At 41.4% G+C, this 16,434-nt stretch overlaps 1 protein-coding gene across 1 annotated transcript in view; it reads right to left on the reverse strand.

Annotated features, from left to right (window-relative positions):
- Prkdc (protein kinase, DNA-activated, catalytic subunit) overlaps positions 1 to 16,434 on the reverse strand; it is a 165,684-nt gene that overhangs the window by 7,179 nt on the left and 142,071 nt on the right. The window contains exons 72-83 of the mRNA XM_041677945.1: positions 14,789 to 14,993; positions 13,987 to 14,132; positions 11,239 to 11,450; positions 7,239 to 7,326; positions 6,994 to 7,137; positions 4,026 to 4,230; positions 2,558 to 2,625; positions 1,564 to 1,784; positions 1,210 to 1,302; positions 326 to 415; positions 83 to 154; positions 1 to 11 (exon numbers count right to left, since the gene is read on the reverse strand). The exon at positions 1 to 11 is cut by the window's left edge and continues 191 nt beyond it. Of these exons, the coding sequence (XP_041533879.1) occupies positions 1 to 11; positions 83 to 154; positions 326 to 415; positions 1,210 to 1,302; positions 1,564 to 1,784; positions 2,558 to 2,625; positions 4,026 to 4,230; positions 6,994 to 7,137; positions 7,239 to 7,326; positions 11,239 to 11,450; positions 13,987 to 14,132; positions 14,789 to 14,993 (1,555 nt within the window). The remainder of the gene's footprint in view (positions 12 to 82; positions 155 to 325; positions 416 to 1,209; positions 1,303 to 1,563; positions 1,785 to 2,557; positions 2,626 to 4,025; positions 4,231 to 6,993; positions 7,138 to 7,238; positions 7,327 to 11,238; positions 11,451 to 13,986; positions 14,133 to 14,788; positions 14,994 to 16,434) is intronic.

Consider the following 16,434-nt stretch of genomic DNA (forward strand, 5'->3'; position numbering starts at 1 on the left):
CAAAAGCCCGCCTAGGAGAGAGATAAACCACATATAGTTTCTGCCATGCCACTAGTGTTTGTGAAGTCACAAATATACTTACTTTAAGAGATCAGCAGGCACTTTATTCTCCCTTTTTCTAAAAGCCATGACTGTTTCTGTATGGTTAGCTCTTCTGTGATTTAAGAGAAACACTTCATTAGAACAAATTTCTGGTGAATTTAAAATTATTTATACTAAAATATAGTATCATCTAGGCAGAGCAAGTGGATCTCTGTGAGGTCAAGACTCAAAAGTTTGCATATTTTAGAAGAATGAAACAAATGTAAACCAAAACCAAACTTACTTGTACATTAGTGCATAGGCTCCAATATCAGTTTTCCCCGACATTTTTATTAGCCAGTCTTTATATTCACGAGCTGGTGCATAAGGATCACTAGCAAGTAGGGAAAAAGGAATTAGAATTAAGGAGGTATTCTGTATGGCAAAGAACACTGAAAATTTATTAAAAAACAGTGAAGAATAAATACAACTTTAAATATAGCATTATTCATCCCTAATGACTCCAGGATAAACTCAAACAACTTCCCTATGCGAAAACTCAGGCATAATCAAATCAGGTGCAAAATATTTGCCTCTTCATGCAGAGAAAAATAAGATGTTAAAATAAACACAAAAGTCTGTGACTTAGGCATGTCACCCTAAAAGGCAGCCTGACAATAATGCTATCACTGCTGGTAGGCCTCATTTGACCATAAGCCAATCTTTTACAAATCATTCACAAAACATCTGCTTTTCCTTATTTTTTTGACTAGTTCCAGATATTTCTTTACCATTTCCCGAATGCAGATACAAATAAAACCCATCTTAGGTATGATAAAGTATTTTCTTAATGCCAGAAAATGCTCATCTTGAATTCGAGAAGCCTTTAGTGACACTGCACAGATGAGAGCCAGCACTTGTACAGGTGGACACACTGTGGTGTACATATACTTGGTCACTTTTCAGTTTGTGCTGCAGCTTTCCTAATGAGCTTTCAGAAGTCAAACAATTACAAGTTGAGGGGCAGGTTGGTAGCATGCATCGATGATTCTAATCCTGGCACTCAGGATCCAATGCCAGCCTGGACTACACAATGTAATTTAAAAAGCTGTCATGTCTCTTAAATTCCAGTACAGGCAGATCTCTGCGCATTTCCAGGCCATCCAACGTGACATAAGAACACACTACCTGCTATAAGCCATGTTCTCCTCTTTCGACATATTATTGAAAATAAGTTCCTTCAAGGTCATAGTATTTTCAATCCATTCAATTAATCCTAATCTGAAAAATAAAATACAACGTTTCAAATAAGTGCAAACAAATCCCAACTGCTCCTTCTTCATCAGAAAAAAATGTTCTGAAGAATCAAAGTGAAAGAGATTTCTTCCTATCCAGTCTCTACTTCCTCACTTACTTTCACGTGTAAATCTAGTTGAGTTCTGTCCACGGGACACTTCCAGCACCCACAGACATACTTCAGGGCTCAGACAGGGTGGGATGTATACCCCGTCCCCTATACATACCATCTCACTCAGGCCATACCTGGAGGTCATGGGCACGACACGGTAAGTCCTTAACTGCATGTTTCTCTGACTGCAGGCAGCATTCTGAGCGAGGATGGCATTCATGACCTCAAAGAGCTGCTCAATGCGCTGGTCCTGACGGAGGTCCTCGCCGCCTTTTACCAGGAAGGGGTACTCCTTTTCATCATGGCCTCGAATAACAATGCGCTTTGGTTTCCTCAAGGAGGCCATTACTTTTACCTTTAAACATTAAGAGATTTGTTGTTTAAAAGAAAATACTCTTGCTGTGTTGCCTGGCTTAGTTTCTAATGCCTGGGCTCAAGTGGTCCTTCTACCAACTGAGTAGCTGGGGCTACAGTGTGCACTACTGCAGCGGGGAAAAAAAAACAAAAAAACCTTAAAACAGTATTAGAGTAGCTCACCACACCCTGGTCAGGTGGTATGGGCTGAGGCGTCAGGGCCATCTGTCATCTTGAGGGCTGTGCTCATACATACTCAATATTCTTGGCTACAGACACTGCCTAAAACCATGCATATCCTTCTCAACATGTGGTGTCTACCATAATGGTTTTCTTTTATAAAAGATTAATTCTACACATCACCTACAATGGAATATACAGCTTATAATTCATTTACTATATTTTTCTCTATTTTTGACATTCTAATTTAATTATAACATTTCTCCTTCCAAACCCTCTCATATGCCCCTCTCAACTCTCCTTCAAATTCGTGGCTTCTATTTTCATCAATTGTTATTGCAGCCATATAAGTATTTGTATATACATTTATATTCTTTTTTTTTTTTTTGGTTTTGTGAGACAGCTACTTAAATATTTTCGGGGCTGACCATTTAGCACTTAACTTATAATACTCTTAAATACAACTGATACTGAAACATAGGAGACATTATCTTTAGGAATCTGATCAATATAATAATTTGGGAACAACAGGCTAGTGAGAAGTTGACCAACACATCAAATGTCAAAGAGATGAGGATGACAAACACAACATACCCGCTCATCAAATCCAGAGATCCGCACATGATATTCAGGTAATGGCTTGCCCTTGCCATCATACTGGCCTAAAACAGACACAGAGCCTCGCTTAGATACTGTCTGTTATAAAACTTCTACGTTTTAAGACATATATGTTGATTTAACAAAATATGTTGATGTAACATGATACTTATTTTTTCTTTAATTCAAAGTTTTAATTTATAAAAACCAGCCATAGCCAGGCATGGTGGCGCACACCTTTAACCTCAGCACTCAGGAGGCAGAGGCAGGCGGATCTCTGTAAGTCCAGGTCAGCCTGGTCTACACAGTGAGACCCTGTGTTAAAACAAAACAGCAACAACCATAAAGAAAGAAAAAGTTACAGCCTTTTTTCCTGAAGCTAATGAGTATAACTACACAGTCGTCAACAGTGAAGAGACTGCTTCTGCCAAGCTTTCTCTTACATTTGTTGAGAAGGGAAAACCAGCCACCAGATTAAAACGCTCCTTTCTTGGGGGGAGGGGGAGGATTCTAGGTTGAGAAACATGGACTAGGAAGAAATTTCTCCTGACAGTTTGCTGCATGCGACATCTCAGTGTCATAAATTGTTTTCCTGTTGCTGCTCTCTTTGAGTGGGACCAGGCGTTGCCTCCCGGGAAGCAACCTCTCTACACTTGGACTTATTCCTGAAGAAAAGTTATGGGCAAGCAAAGTAGGAATCAATGATTTGGGGTTACTGTAAATACTAAATGGGAATCTGAACACCTGCCATAATAAAAAAATATAGTAAACTGTACTAAATCATAGTAATTGTAGGTTTTCCTAATGATGAATATGGTTGGGGAAGACACTGGAGAGATGCCGCAGCAGTTATGAGCAACTGCTGTTCTTCCAGAGAACCTGAGTTTGGTTCCCAGCACCCATGCCACTTGTTAACTCCAGCTCCAGGGGATACAACATTCTCTTCTGGTCTGTGGGCACTTGCGCTCACATGAATTTACCCCCACAGATACATAACCAAAAACAAATAAATCAAAAAGATGGGCCGGGGAGATGATCCATTAGGTAAAAGTGCTTCTGGCACAAGCACAAATCTCCAGCTCTCATGCACAAGCCAGGTACGGTAGCCGTGGTTATCTGTGGTCCTAGCTAGTACTCTTGAAGGCAGAGACAGGAGAATGCACAGTGCACACAGGCCAGCCAGCCTGGTGTGTGAAAAAAACAAGGTTCTGTCCCTCAAGCACGGTGGAAAGTAAAGATGAATTCCTTGGGTTGTTTTCTGACCTCTATATGCATATATGCATGCTACACACAATATATACACCCCTGCATAATCTCTCTCTCTCTCTCTCTTTCTCTCTCTCTCTCTCTCTCTCACACACACACACACACACACACACACACACACCAGGATCCTAGTGTCATTACTTGGAAAACAAGAGTTCGCTGCCATGTTATTCTCCTTAACGATTGGGTGTTAACTAACCAGGAATCTCCACTTCATTTCCTGGGGACTGCACTTTGAATGCACTCATCCAGGGGGAGTACTCTTTCAGGTTCCCAGGTGGCTTCAGGTTTGTTCTCATCCTTACAAATAGTGCATCAGTAATATCACGGAAGTGCCTGGGCTTCATTGTAGGCAGCTTAGAACCACCATTCCCAAAGCTTTTGTCAAATTCTTTCCCGAAGGCCTGAAAATTAAAAATTTACTATTATGAACACTGCTTCCATTGTATATTAGAAAAAGCTTTAAGTTTATGAATATTCCATGATTTTAAAACATTTTGAGTGTCCCTTTTTTCTGTGTCTTCTCTTCCTTAGGCAGAACAACTCCTAGTTACAAATTCTAATGAGTGCTTCAAAAAAAAAAAAAACAAACCCCAAAACAAAACAACAACAAAAACCAAACAGATGCTATGACTTTACACATAAAAAATGGTTAAAAACTCCACCAGAAAACTTCTAGAGCGGATAAACACTTTCAGCAAAGTATCAGGACAGAGAATTAACACACAAAAATCAGTTGCTTTTCTATATACACATGACAAATGGACTGAGAAAGGAATCAGGGAGCTAGAACCTTTCACAATAGCCCCAATATATACATTTGGGGTGCGGGTAACTTCAACCAAGCAAGTGAAAATCTTGTTGTATAATAAAAACTTTAAGACGTTGAAGAAAGAAATTGAGGAAACCAGAAGATGGAATGATCTCCAATTCTCATCAACTTAAAAATAGATAATGAAAATGGGGTACATTTATACACAATGGAATATTATTGTTCAACTGTTATGAAACATGAAATTATGAGATTTACAGTTGAATAGGAAAAATCATCCAGAATTAGATAATCCAAACCCCAATTGGCAAATATTGTATGTTTTCTCTTAAATGTAGATGTTAGCTTTGAAGCCTTTGATAGGTGTGCCACCATCCATAACTACAGAGGTTAGGTACCTATCCAGGAAGCGGCGACTTGGGGAGTGGGACTGGTTTCCAAGAAAGGGGAAGTAGAACACATTGTTACAGAGGACAGAGGGTAAACTAGAACAGATGACTACATAGGGAGAACAGGAGAGAAGGGCAAAGGAGGAGACATGGGAAGAAACAACTAACACTAAAGGCCCTTTGGAAAAACAGGAAAACCAACTACTGTAGAAGCTTCCCAAAATGTAAGCCTACGTGGGAGGAATCTAAATGCAGTCACCAAATAAAAGGAAGGACAGTGCCAACTAGATATCTTATTCCACCAACTGAAACTTTCGGTGTCAGGAACGGGCTGCATTTGTGACGTCACTGGAAACCCCCAAACATCACAGGGTAGCTTTTACTCTCCACAGACTGATGGTGAAGCTCTGTTGCTGGAGACAACACTCACTTCGGCCATCTCACACGAGAAGTCATCTGAGGTAAGGCCTAACTAAAAGCTTTGCCCTACTGACTAGTGTTGATGGACTGGAAGTACTTTGTACACTAGCAAAGGGGTAAGGTAATCATTACTATCACCCAGCTATAAACCTTGTGACCTCCAACAGTGATCTGCCTGCAAGATATACTATGTAACAGTGGTACAAATGCTTTGGGAAGAACCAACTGCTTTTTTATTGGATTTAAGGACCAACCCATAAAAGGTAACCCATACATGACACTACCAAAATGGCCAAAAACCTGAGACCAGATAGTTCATGGGCTAGGGGAAAACCCACTATTACTCTGCTAAAGGAACATAGTAATGATATTCCTAATACACAAAGATCCGCACCTCACTCAACCTACAATCAAAGAAGCTTCTTTTCACAGTAGATAGGAACTATCACAGAGACCTTTCAGCTGGACAATAGGTAGAGTAGGAGAGACTTTGGAGTACTCAGTCCTAAATGTCTTCAACAAATCTCCCACCCCCAAGCTTGTGGGAGAAGGGGAAAGAGTTTCAGAGCCAGAGGTGGTGGATGACTCCAAGGAAACAGGGCCTCCAGACACACGGACTAATGCACACATGAACTCACAGACTGTGGTAGCATGCACAAGATTTGCACAGGTTCAAGTCAGAGCTTCATCACTGAGAAGGGGAAGCGGAGAGAGGGTCCCATTCCTACCCAAGAAGCTATCTGTAACTGATACCTGCTTGCAAAGTAAAACTTAGTTTTCTTCAATGGAGTCTCACTGGGTGTATCACCCACACTTTAGAGTATGCCCCACGACCTGCAGGAGGTGGCCAACACAAAATGAATTCATTGGTACCTTTTCAGACTTTTTATTTTGGTATTTTTGTTTTTTTTTTCTTATTTTGATTTTTGTTTTGTGATTTTTTTTGTGTGTGTTTTTAAAAGAGAGAGAGAAAAATAACATAAAGTTCAGTGTGTAGGAAGGTAAGGAGAATCTTGTTAAAATTGAAAGATGGGGAAATATGATCAAAATAAATTTGCATGTAAAAAAATTTAAATTAAGAAAATAAAACAAAAGAGAGTACCCCTCAATTAAGGACTCTTTCCAACTCTAGAATAACTAGAACAGATCCTCCTCTGTCACACTTGTCTGAAATACAGCTTTTATAAGCAGTGTTGTTTACACAGTTCCTCTGACTCTGGGCACTGTGTCTGTAGAGTGTCTCTGAGCACCCAAACTGGTTCCCCAAATACATGCTTCAGAATACTTATAACCTCATGTAGGACAGAAATACTTTCTTGACCCAATACTTAAGTCATCTTAGAATTAAAAGCACTGAACTACATGTAATCTTCAGATACCAGAATCTGAGCATGAAGGGGGAACACAGTAGAACCCCAAAGTTTTGCTTACTGACCCACTGTCACCACTGAATGGAAACATATTCAAGCACTCTATCTTGCAGAAGGCATTGATCTAAATCAAGCTCATTAACAACAGACAACAGTAAAGACCCAATCAAATGTGAATGCTGCTGCTACCCTCAAGGCAACTGCACTTATCCATACCTGTATGAACTTCCTTCTAAATGGCCCCAAGCCGTGAGCCTGAAGGTCACCCAAGGCAGCGTACATCCTTTTATACAGTTTTACAATATTATTTTTATTCACAGGATTCTTTTCAAGTTCATTTTTCATATCCTCAACCCAGTCCTGTGCCAAAAGAGAGAGAGGAAAGAATCAAGAAAGAAGTTAGACTATCCACAAATGCTATTCACATTCATTTTTTTCATTGTCAAAGGCTGTTTTCTTACCTTAAAGAGCATATCAGGATTGGAGAGCTGGTCTAGGGCATTAATAAAAACTTGAATCTCTCCTCCTTGATCAAGTTTACTTTTTATCCTATAAAAAATGACCAGGTTTAGGCCAAGTGTTGTGGCACACGTCTTTAATCCTAACACTTAGAGGTAGAGGCAGGTGGATCTCTGTGAATTCAAGGCCACCTTGGTCTACACAGAGTGTTCTAGAACAGCCTGGGATACATACAGAGACTGTTTCAGACCACCACCACCACCACCAGGTTTAGGTAGTAACCAGGGTCTATTTTTATATATTTAAAATATAGATTTAGAACATACACTTTCTTGATGGTTACTATAATTATACATACAAACTCATGTCGTACACACACACACACACACACACACACACACACACACGACATGTCCAGGGAAGTAGCGACTTGAGAATTATATATTAGATTGACAGTGGTTCTCAACCTGTGGGTCAAGACCCTCTGGCGGTTGAAAGATACTTTCACAGGGGTTGCATATTAGATGTCTTGCATATCAGATATTTATTTTATGATTCATAATAGTAGGCAAATTACAATTATGAAGTAGCAATGGAAGTAATTTTATGGTTGGGGTCAGCACAAAACTATATTAAGGAACTATATTAAGGGGTTGTAGCATTAGGAAAGTTGGGGATAGATCTGTAGTAAAAATGGATACTGATGAATATAATTTGCTTTAAATCATCTTGAAGTATGACAGGTGCTTCCTCACAAATATTTTTCATGTGTTCACTTTTAAAAATAGTCCTACTGTTCTAGAGACTGTTCAGATGGTGCAGCTGACGAGGCACGGTGGTGCAAGTGGTCTGTGTACAGACTGTGACAACTGACATGTCGTCTTTCATCTTACTTGGCAACAAAGAAGTTCAGCTCATGTCAGAAATAGCTGTCTTATTGACTGTATTTATACATAGTGATGGATTTCATAAAGACAGTTTATTCAAGTACACCATGGACTTTGACCATCTCTGCTTCTAGACCCTCTATTTCGCTCCCTCCTGAGCATCCTTCCTTTCCCCAGGCAATTCTGTTTCTGCTTTCATGTCAGATGGACATACATAGGAAAGAAAGGCTCTCTGTTTGAGTCCGGCTTATTTCTCTCAATATATGATGAGGTTTCACTCTATTCATTTTCATGCAAACAACACAATTTTGTTTTTCTTTGTGGTTGAATAAAACTGAATGTAGTATATATCAGACATTGTTACTCACTCACACTGGCAGACACTTAGGCTGATCCCAACAACTAACTGTTGAAGCTAAAAACAACATTTCTATTTCATTAATCCAACACTCAGGAGGCAGAAGCAGGTAGATCTGTGTGAGTTCAAGACCAGCCTGGTCTACAGAGCGAATTCCATGACAGCCAGGGCTATACAGAGAAACCCTGTCTTGAAAAACCAAAAGAAGAAAAGAAAAAAAAAATCAACTATTTATGCTCTGACTGTTATTATTCACTACTATACAGATTTTTTTTGATTTTTCCTTGATCAAACTTTCTTTTTCTTTTTTTAAAATTTATTTATTTATTAAGGATTTCTGCCTCCTCCCCGCAACCGCTTCCCATTTCCCTCCCCCTCCCCCGATCAAGTCCCCCTCCCTCATCTGCTCGAAGAGCAATCAGGGTTCCCTGACCTGTGGGAAGCCCAAGGACCGCCCACCTCTATCCAGGTCTCGTAAGGTGAGCATCCAAACTGCCTAGGCTCCCCCAAAGCCAGTACGTGCAGTAGGATCAAAAACCCACTGCGATTGTTCTTGAATTCTCAGTATTCCTCATTGTCCGCTATGTTCAGCAAGTCCGGTTTTATCCCAGGCTTTTTCAGACCTAGGCCAGCTGGTCTAGAACATCCCTATTGTCTCAGTGTGTGGGTGCACCCCTCGTGGTCCTGAGTTCCTTGCTCGTGCTCCCTCTCCTTCTACTATACTGATTTTGAACTTGGCTTGTTTTTATTTTTCTAAGATCTTATACTTTCTTCTTGGAATATTTTGTTTTCCATAGGCTCTGGTGTGTTTGCCATTTTATTTAATTCTAGGCATATAAAAACGTTTCTCCTGATTTCTTCAATAACTCAGCCATCATTCAATAGTGCATTGTTTAGACTCTATGAGTTGCATATTGTTTACAACTACAAACTACTAAACTAAAAATTATGTTTCTCTTAGATTTATAGTTTGATTCCATTTTAATTTATTCAACATTATAAAGACTCAGTGTCCTAAAATATGGTCTATTTTGGAAAAAGTACCATAGGTTGTTGAGAAGAATGTGCACTCTGTAGCTATTGAGTAGAATATTCTGTTCATTTATGTTATTTAATACTGATGTTTCTGTGTTTTGGGAGAGCAGAAAAACCTACACATGGGTGAGATCTGAGATCTGGGTACTGAATCACTCACTGTAATTCTGAAGTCAATGAATGCCTTTGATATCAGTAGAGTTTGTTGTTTGGAATTGGGTTTACTGATGTTTGAGGATGTTCAATGCACAAAGTAACTCTGATGGAACATGTGCCCAGGAAGCAATGCATTTACAAAGTATTCTTGTGTAAGTCACACCAAGGTTCATTATGTCACTGGTCTCAACTTATAAATAACCAAAGCAGCGAAAAAGATGACACTTTAAGCTATCTATTGTGGCCCAATTTAGAAGAGGGATCTCTCTTTGTGTGTGTGCGCGCGCACACACACACACACACACACAATGTATATATGTGAGTATTCGAGAGTGTGCACTTGTGTGTGCACAAAGCAGGAGTGGGCATCTCACTTCTGCTTTATTTCCTTGAGACAGAGTCTTTCTATAAGCCCAAAGCTCATTGTTTTGCCTAGGCTGCCTGGTCAGCAAGCTCTCAGGATCTGTCTGTCTTTGCAAACCAATGTTGAGGCTACAGGTGCATATAGCCATGGGTGCTGGGGATGGAACTCAAGTTCTTGTGTTTGCAGAATAAGCTCTCTTACCCACTTAGCCATCTCCCCAGTTTCTCTGGGTTCCTATTATATTTTTATTTATTTATTTGTAGTATATTGTTTATATACAGCTCAGGCTGCCCTAAAAATTCAGGCTCCTGTCACAACTTCTAGAGTACCTGTGACTACAGGTATGCATTACCATGTCAACACTCCAATGTATTTTAAAGGGCAGCTTCACAGCAGTCTTAGCTGGGGTTTCTACTGCTGTGATAAACACCAAAAAGAGAAGCAACTTAGAGATGGGAGGGTTTATCTCAGTATCTCAGTGTATAGCTCTCAGGGAGCAGTTCATCACTGGAGTCAAGAACTAAAGCAGAGGCCATGGAGGGGATGCTGCTTACTGGCTTGCTCCTTAAGCTCGGTTTGCTCAGCCTGCTTGCTTGCTTTCTTCTTTCTTTTGAGACGGGGTTTCTCTGTAGCTTTGGGGCCTGTCCCTGGAACTAGCTCTTGTAGACCAGGCTGGCCTTGAACTCAAAAGAGGTACGCCTGCCTCTGCCTCCTGAGTGCTGGGATTAAAGGCGTGCACCACCATCGCCCTGCTCAGCCTGCTTTCTTATACAACCCAGGACCAACTGCTCAGGAGTGACACCATCCACTTGAGCTGGGCCATCTCTTATCAATCATTAACCAAGAAAATGCCCCATGGGGCTAATCAAGTGGGGTCATTTTCTCAATTGAGGCTCTCTCTTCCCAGATGACCCTAGCTTGTGTCAAAGGCAAACCAACTAGGACAAGAACTGATGCAGAAAGCATCTCATTTAGTCTGTATTATGCAAAAGATTATTAACTACGGGCATGCAGGCAAGCACCTAAGACAAACTATTTTCAAAAGTAGAGAAATTCTGTAACAAGTATACGGAGAAAAGATAAACTCAAGAGAAGTCTAAGAATTTCCATGCTTCATGAAAAGCTCAAATGTATTTATATGTTTTTGCTTTTACCACACAAATTTTTTTATCCATCTCATCAGCCTAACACCAAAGCATTACCTTTCAACAAATGCCTTATTCTTATGACCAGAAGAAGTCTGTTTAAAGGAGAAGCTTTCACTGCTTATTATAAAAGGGTAGATGATGGCCTGTGGGTAGTTATCAGCAATTTCTTCCACAGTAGGCTGCACTGCAATGGCTTCCTCTTTATCCAGTAAGGCCATCATGTGGCTGATCCAACCAATGAACTGCCAGCAAGGAATGGATGAAATCTAAAATTCAGAAAACTACAGTTTGAAAATGGACAAACACTGACACTATTTACCATAAAGGCTATAAAGGCAAAAGAGGTTTAATATGACATGTCTTATATGGAAGTCTCTCTTAGCTCTCTTTTGCTAAGGAACCTTTGGATTCTTCCAAGCAATTTTTGTACATGTACATACATATTCTTTGCTTAAAGAATACCTGCTGTAGTGGTTTGAATAAAAATAGTCCCTATAAAGTCATATATTTGAATGCTTGGTCGCCAGTCAGTAGAACTGTTAGGGAAGGATTTGGAGGTATGGCCTTGTTGGAGGAGATGGGCTGGGAGTGGGCTTTGAGATTTTAAGACTCCCACCATTTGCAGTGGGCCCAGTCTCCATGATAGTTGTGTCTTAAGATGTGAGCTCTACCTACTGCTCCAGCGTCATGCCATTCCTGCCTGCTGTAGCTAGGCTCCTGACTCTAATCCTCTGAAACTGGATGCCCTCCAAAACCACTGTCTTCTGTAAGTTGTCTTGTACACGATGTCTTATCACAGGAATATAAAAGTAACAAAGACCAATTTACCTCATTCTTGTAACAGCTATACATTCCATTTTACTTACTGCATTATCGTGAATAGTTAGGGGATGAGTCCTGACAATATGGTAGGCCCTCATGGGGATGAGTCCTGACAATATGGTAGGCCCTCATAGGGTAAGAGTCCTGACAATATGGTAGGCCCTCAGGGGTAAGAGTCCTGACAATATGGTAGACCCTCATGGGGTAAGAGTCCTGACAATATGGTAGACCCTCATGGGGTAAGAGTCCTGACAATATGGTAGGCCCTCATGGGGTAAGAGTCCTGACAATATGGTAGACCCTCATGGGGTAAGAGTCCTGACAATATGGTAGACCCTCATGGGGTAAGAGTCCTGACAATATGGTAGACCCTCATGGGGTAAGAGTCCTGACAATATGGTAGGCCCTCATGGGGTAAGAGTCCTGACAATATGGTAGACCCTCATGGGGTAAGAGTCCTGACAATATGGTAGACCCTCATGGGGTAAGAGTCCTGACAATATGGTAGGCCTTCATAAGACTCTTGACAGTATGGCAGGTCCTCATGGGGTAAAGTCATGACAGAGGGCTGGAGAGAAGGTTCAGAGGTTAAGAGCACTGTCCAGAGTTCAAGTCTCAGCAACCACAAGGTGACTCACAACCATCTATAATGAGAACTGTTGCCCTCTTCTGGTGTGCAGGCATACATGCAGGTAGAACACTATACATATAAGAGAAATAAATAAATAAATAAATAGAAAGAAAGAGAGCAGGGGGGAGGGGGGAGGAAGGGAGAGAGGGAGGAAGAAAGAGTCCTGACAACACGGCAACCCTCAGGGCTTACAGATGAACACTAAGGTTTTGCTATACAGAGCTGGGGAGATGCTCAGTTGGTAAACTACAGCAGGGTTCAGTTCCCAGTACCTATGGAGAAATGAGGTGCAGTAGCATGGACCTGTAATCCTGTGCTGGGGAGGAAAAGACAGGAGGAAAGGTCCAGGGACTTGATGGCTAGCCAGTCTAGCCCAACTGGCAAGCTCCAGGTACAGGGAGAGACTGTCTCAAAAGATAATGTGGAGAGACGTTGAGGAAGACACAGAAAATGGACCTTTAGCCTGGGCACTCATGCACACACACAAAAGATAAGATCTTGCTACATAAAGTAGTAGGTACCAGTTAGTCCTTTCTGAACTCTTATTTTCAAGTCAAAATTTGTGTCTATTTTCTAGTTATAAATCTGTAAAATTATGAAGGAACCTTTCAGATGGCTCTATCCTTTTATAGATGGAGTCTGCTTATACAGATTGGGCACACAAGACAGGGGCATGGCCAGCATGTGTATCCCCAAGTGAGCCATGGAACAAAAGTACTGAGGCTACAGGCTGTTACATGTACATACATGGACCTCTCAATTCCCACTGAGTCTTCTCCCTAGGCTAAGATACCAACAGATGTTACAGACTGCAGCTTCATCTGTGTGGGTTGCAAAATTCCATACAAATCTGTTCAGAAATATTCCTCCTTGATTGATTTGGTCCTTGTTCAGATATGGTTCTCACGACACCCACAAAGGAAAGTAGGTAAATGTGAACACTCACACTTTGAATCCACTAAATACTCAGCATATAGCAGAACTCAGTGTCGGCTGGAAAAGCTGTAATATGGCGCTGTGCAGATGGGCAAAGCTTGCTGTACCAGCAAGAGAAGGGGCTGAGTCCGGATCCTCAGACCCATGTGATCAGATGTGTTGTAGCACTCATCTGGAGTCCTCAGACGCAGGGGGAAACAGGAGGATCACATCAAATCACAAACAGGGCAGAAGGTGAGGAATGATGCCCAAGGTTGTTCTCTGACCTCCACAAGCACAATGTAGCATGTGTATACACACAAAGGTTAAAAAAAAAAGGCCAGAACATGTGTATTACACACACTGAGTCTAGATATAAATAAACGTGTGTCTTTAATTCCTGAAAGCTCTCTTCCACTCTCAAGGGTACCAACCTCCTTTGTCATTATGTCTAAGGTCTCCTCTGGATACTCTTCTATGATCTGAAGTAATCTAGGAAACCTCAGCCTGGCTTCAGAAGAGTTCAACTTTAATGCTCTTAGCAGTTTCTCCACCACAAGTGCTGGATATGCTTCCAATTCTACAGCACCAGAGAGAGCAGAAAGGAAAGCGATGATTAGCACACAAACCATAAATGTGACGAATAATAACCGATTTCCCGTTTGGGCTTCTTCTTCTTCTTCTTCTTTTTTTTTTTTTTTTAAGTCTATCACTGTTCCCTCTCCAGTGCTTTTCTTTCAGTTAAGAAAAGTCACATGTCTGTCAAATCCTTCAGGAAGCAGTTTCTATCCTGGACTGAGAGCACACGCTGGATGACGCTTTTGATTTTATTCCCAGAGCAAGAGGCAAACCACGTGAGCCAATAACAAATGGCAAGTAAAATAAGTGCCATGATGCGAAAGGGTCGGCTGCAATGGCTCATATGTGCAGCGCCAGCACTGGCAGGCAGAACAGAGTGGCAAGTTCACGGCTGGCCTGTGCTACACAGTAAGACATTGTCTCCAAAAGTTAAGTCTAAACCCCAAAACTGCCAATAAATAAGCAGAATTTATTGAATGCAGTTATGTTGCTTGGAGATACTATCATCTCTAAAGATGAAACAAAGCAAAATATCTGCTATTTGAAACACACGCACATGCACGCACACACATGCACGCACACACAAGCACGCACACACAAGCGTGTGTGCAGTCAAAGGCATCTATACACTTTCAAGCTTACATACAGAATACTAACCCTTACTTCTCTTCTGTGATGCACTGGATGCACTCTCTTCTACCTTTCGGAGCTGCTGGTCACAGAAACCGACCAGTGTCATATAAGCATGGGCCTGCTCAGCTGCAGCCTCATGGCCCCAGCAAGAAAGCTGGTTCTCCTCTTCAGCTGACTGCACGGCCTGGGAGAAGTGATGGAATGCTCTCTGGTACAGACCTGAGATTACCTGGAATTCGGAAGATGCATTATTAGATCAACAGCTTTGAAATAACAGTGAGACGTTAGGTGTGGTGTGCACAGTCCCAACTGAAGCAAAAAGGTCCCTGGGGCCCAAGAGTTTGATGTCATCTAGTCAATAGTGAGACCCCTTTTTAATAAAATAAACAAAATATACTTCAAGTTAGGTTAATTGTGGGATGTGTTTATGTGTATGTGTGTGCTGCATGTGCATGCACATATACCCCAGAGGCAAGGCGTTAAATAATCCCAGCAAAATCTGGAGCATACAAGAACCAGATAAACTCCAGAGAACATGCCAGTCCGTCAATGAGCCATACAGAGCTGGGTCAGTCTAAGGGACTGTGAACCACACTGGGATTCAAAAATTTGAGGAAAGTTGGGGCAGTATGTTCAGGTCCTGCAAAGATATCAGTGACACTGAGAAAGGAGAAGACAGGACCACTTGACTACACTGAGACAAGACAGAAGATGAAGAAGAGGCTAACTATAAAAATACAAAATTATCTGAAAGTCAAAAGAAACAACCACCCCACCACTGCCCACAAACTAAGCAAAGCGGCACTAACTACAAAAGCAGAAAAGGCTGTTTTACCCTAAAAGCTTGTAGAGAAACCATCTCAATGGAAATTAATGAAGAAATTTTATATACAAACCCATGGAAGAGCTACTCACCACTCCAACAAAAGCTTGCTTTAAAGACTTGTATTACCAAGTTGGGCATGTAATCCCAGTATTCAGGATGTAAAGATAGATGGATTGCTCTAAGTTGCAAGCCAACCTAGTCTACATAATCAGTTCCAGTACAGCCAGGCTTATACAGCAGGAGAGAAAAAAAAAAAACAAAAACCAAAAAACAAAAGCTGGGCAGTGGTGGCGCACGCCTTTAATCCTAGCACTCGGGAGGCAGAGAAAGGCGGATGGCTATGAGTTTGAGGACAGCTTGGTCTACAGAGTGAGTTCTGATTTTGAGAAATCCTGTCTCAAAAAACTAAAAAACAAAGCCAAAAACCAAAAACCAAAAACCCAATACATCCCCTGTACTATTAGGGGGCTGGGATGAAACTCAGTTGGCAGAGTGCTTGCTTAGTTTTCATGAAGTCATGGGTTCAGTCCACAGTACCATATCAACTGGGTGTGATTTCACATACCTATAGTCCTAGCACATGGCAAATAGAGGAAATTCAAATTGATTCTTGGCTACAAAGCAAGTTTAAGGCATGCCTGGGATACATCTGACACTGGCTGGGATACATCTGACACTGGCTCAAGAAAAAAACAAAATCACCCTGACTGCTCTTCAGACTTGAGAGGGAGGGGGAGAGGAGTGGAGGGAGGGGGAGAGGAGTGAGGGGAAGGGGAGAGGAGTGGGGGGAGGGGGGGGAGTGGGAGGCTGGGAGGAGGTGGAAATTTTTTTTTCTCAATAAAAA

This window comes from Microtus oregoni, unplaced genomic scaffold (genome assembly GCF_018167655.1).
Source record: "Microtus oregoni isolate MIOR12 unplaced genomic scaffold, Mior012 000029F_ref0000214, whole genome shotgun sequence".
Classification (NCBI taxonomy): domain Eukaryota; kingdom Metazoa; phylum Chordata; class Mammalia; order Rodentia; family Cricetidae; genus Microtus; species Microtus oregoni.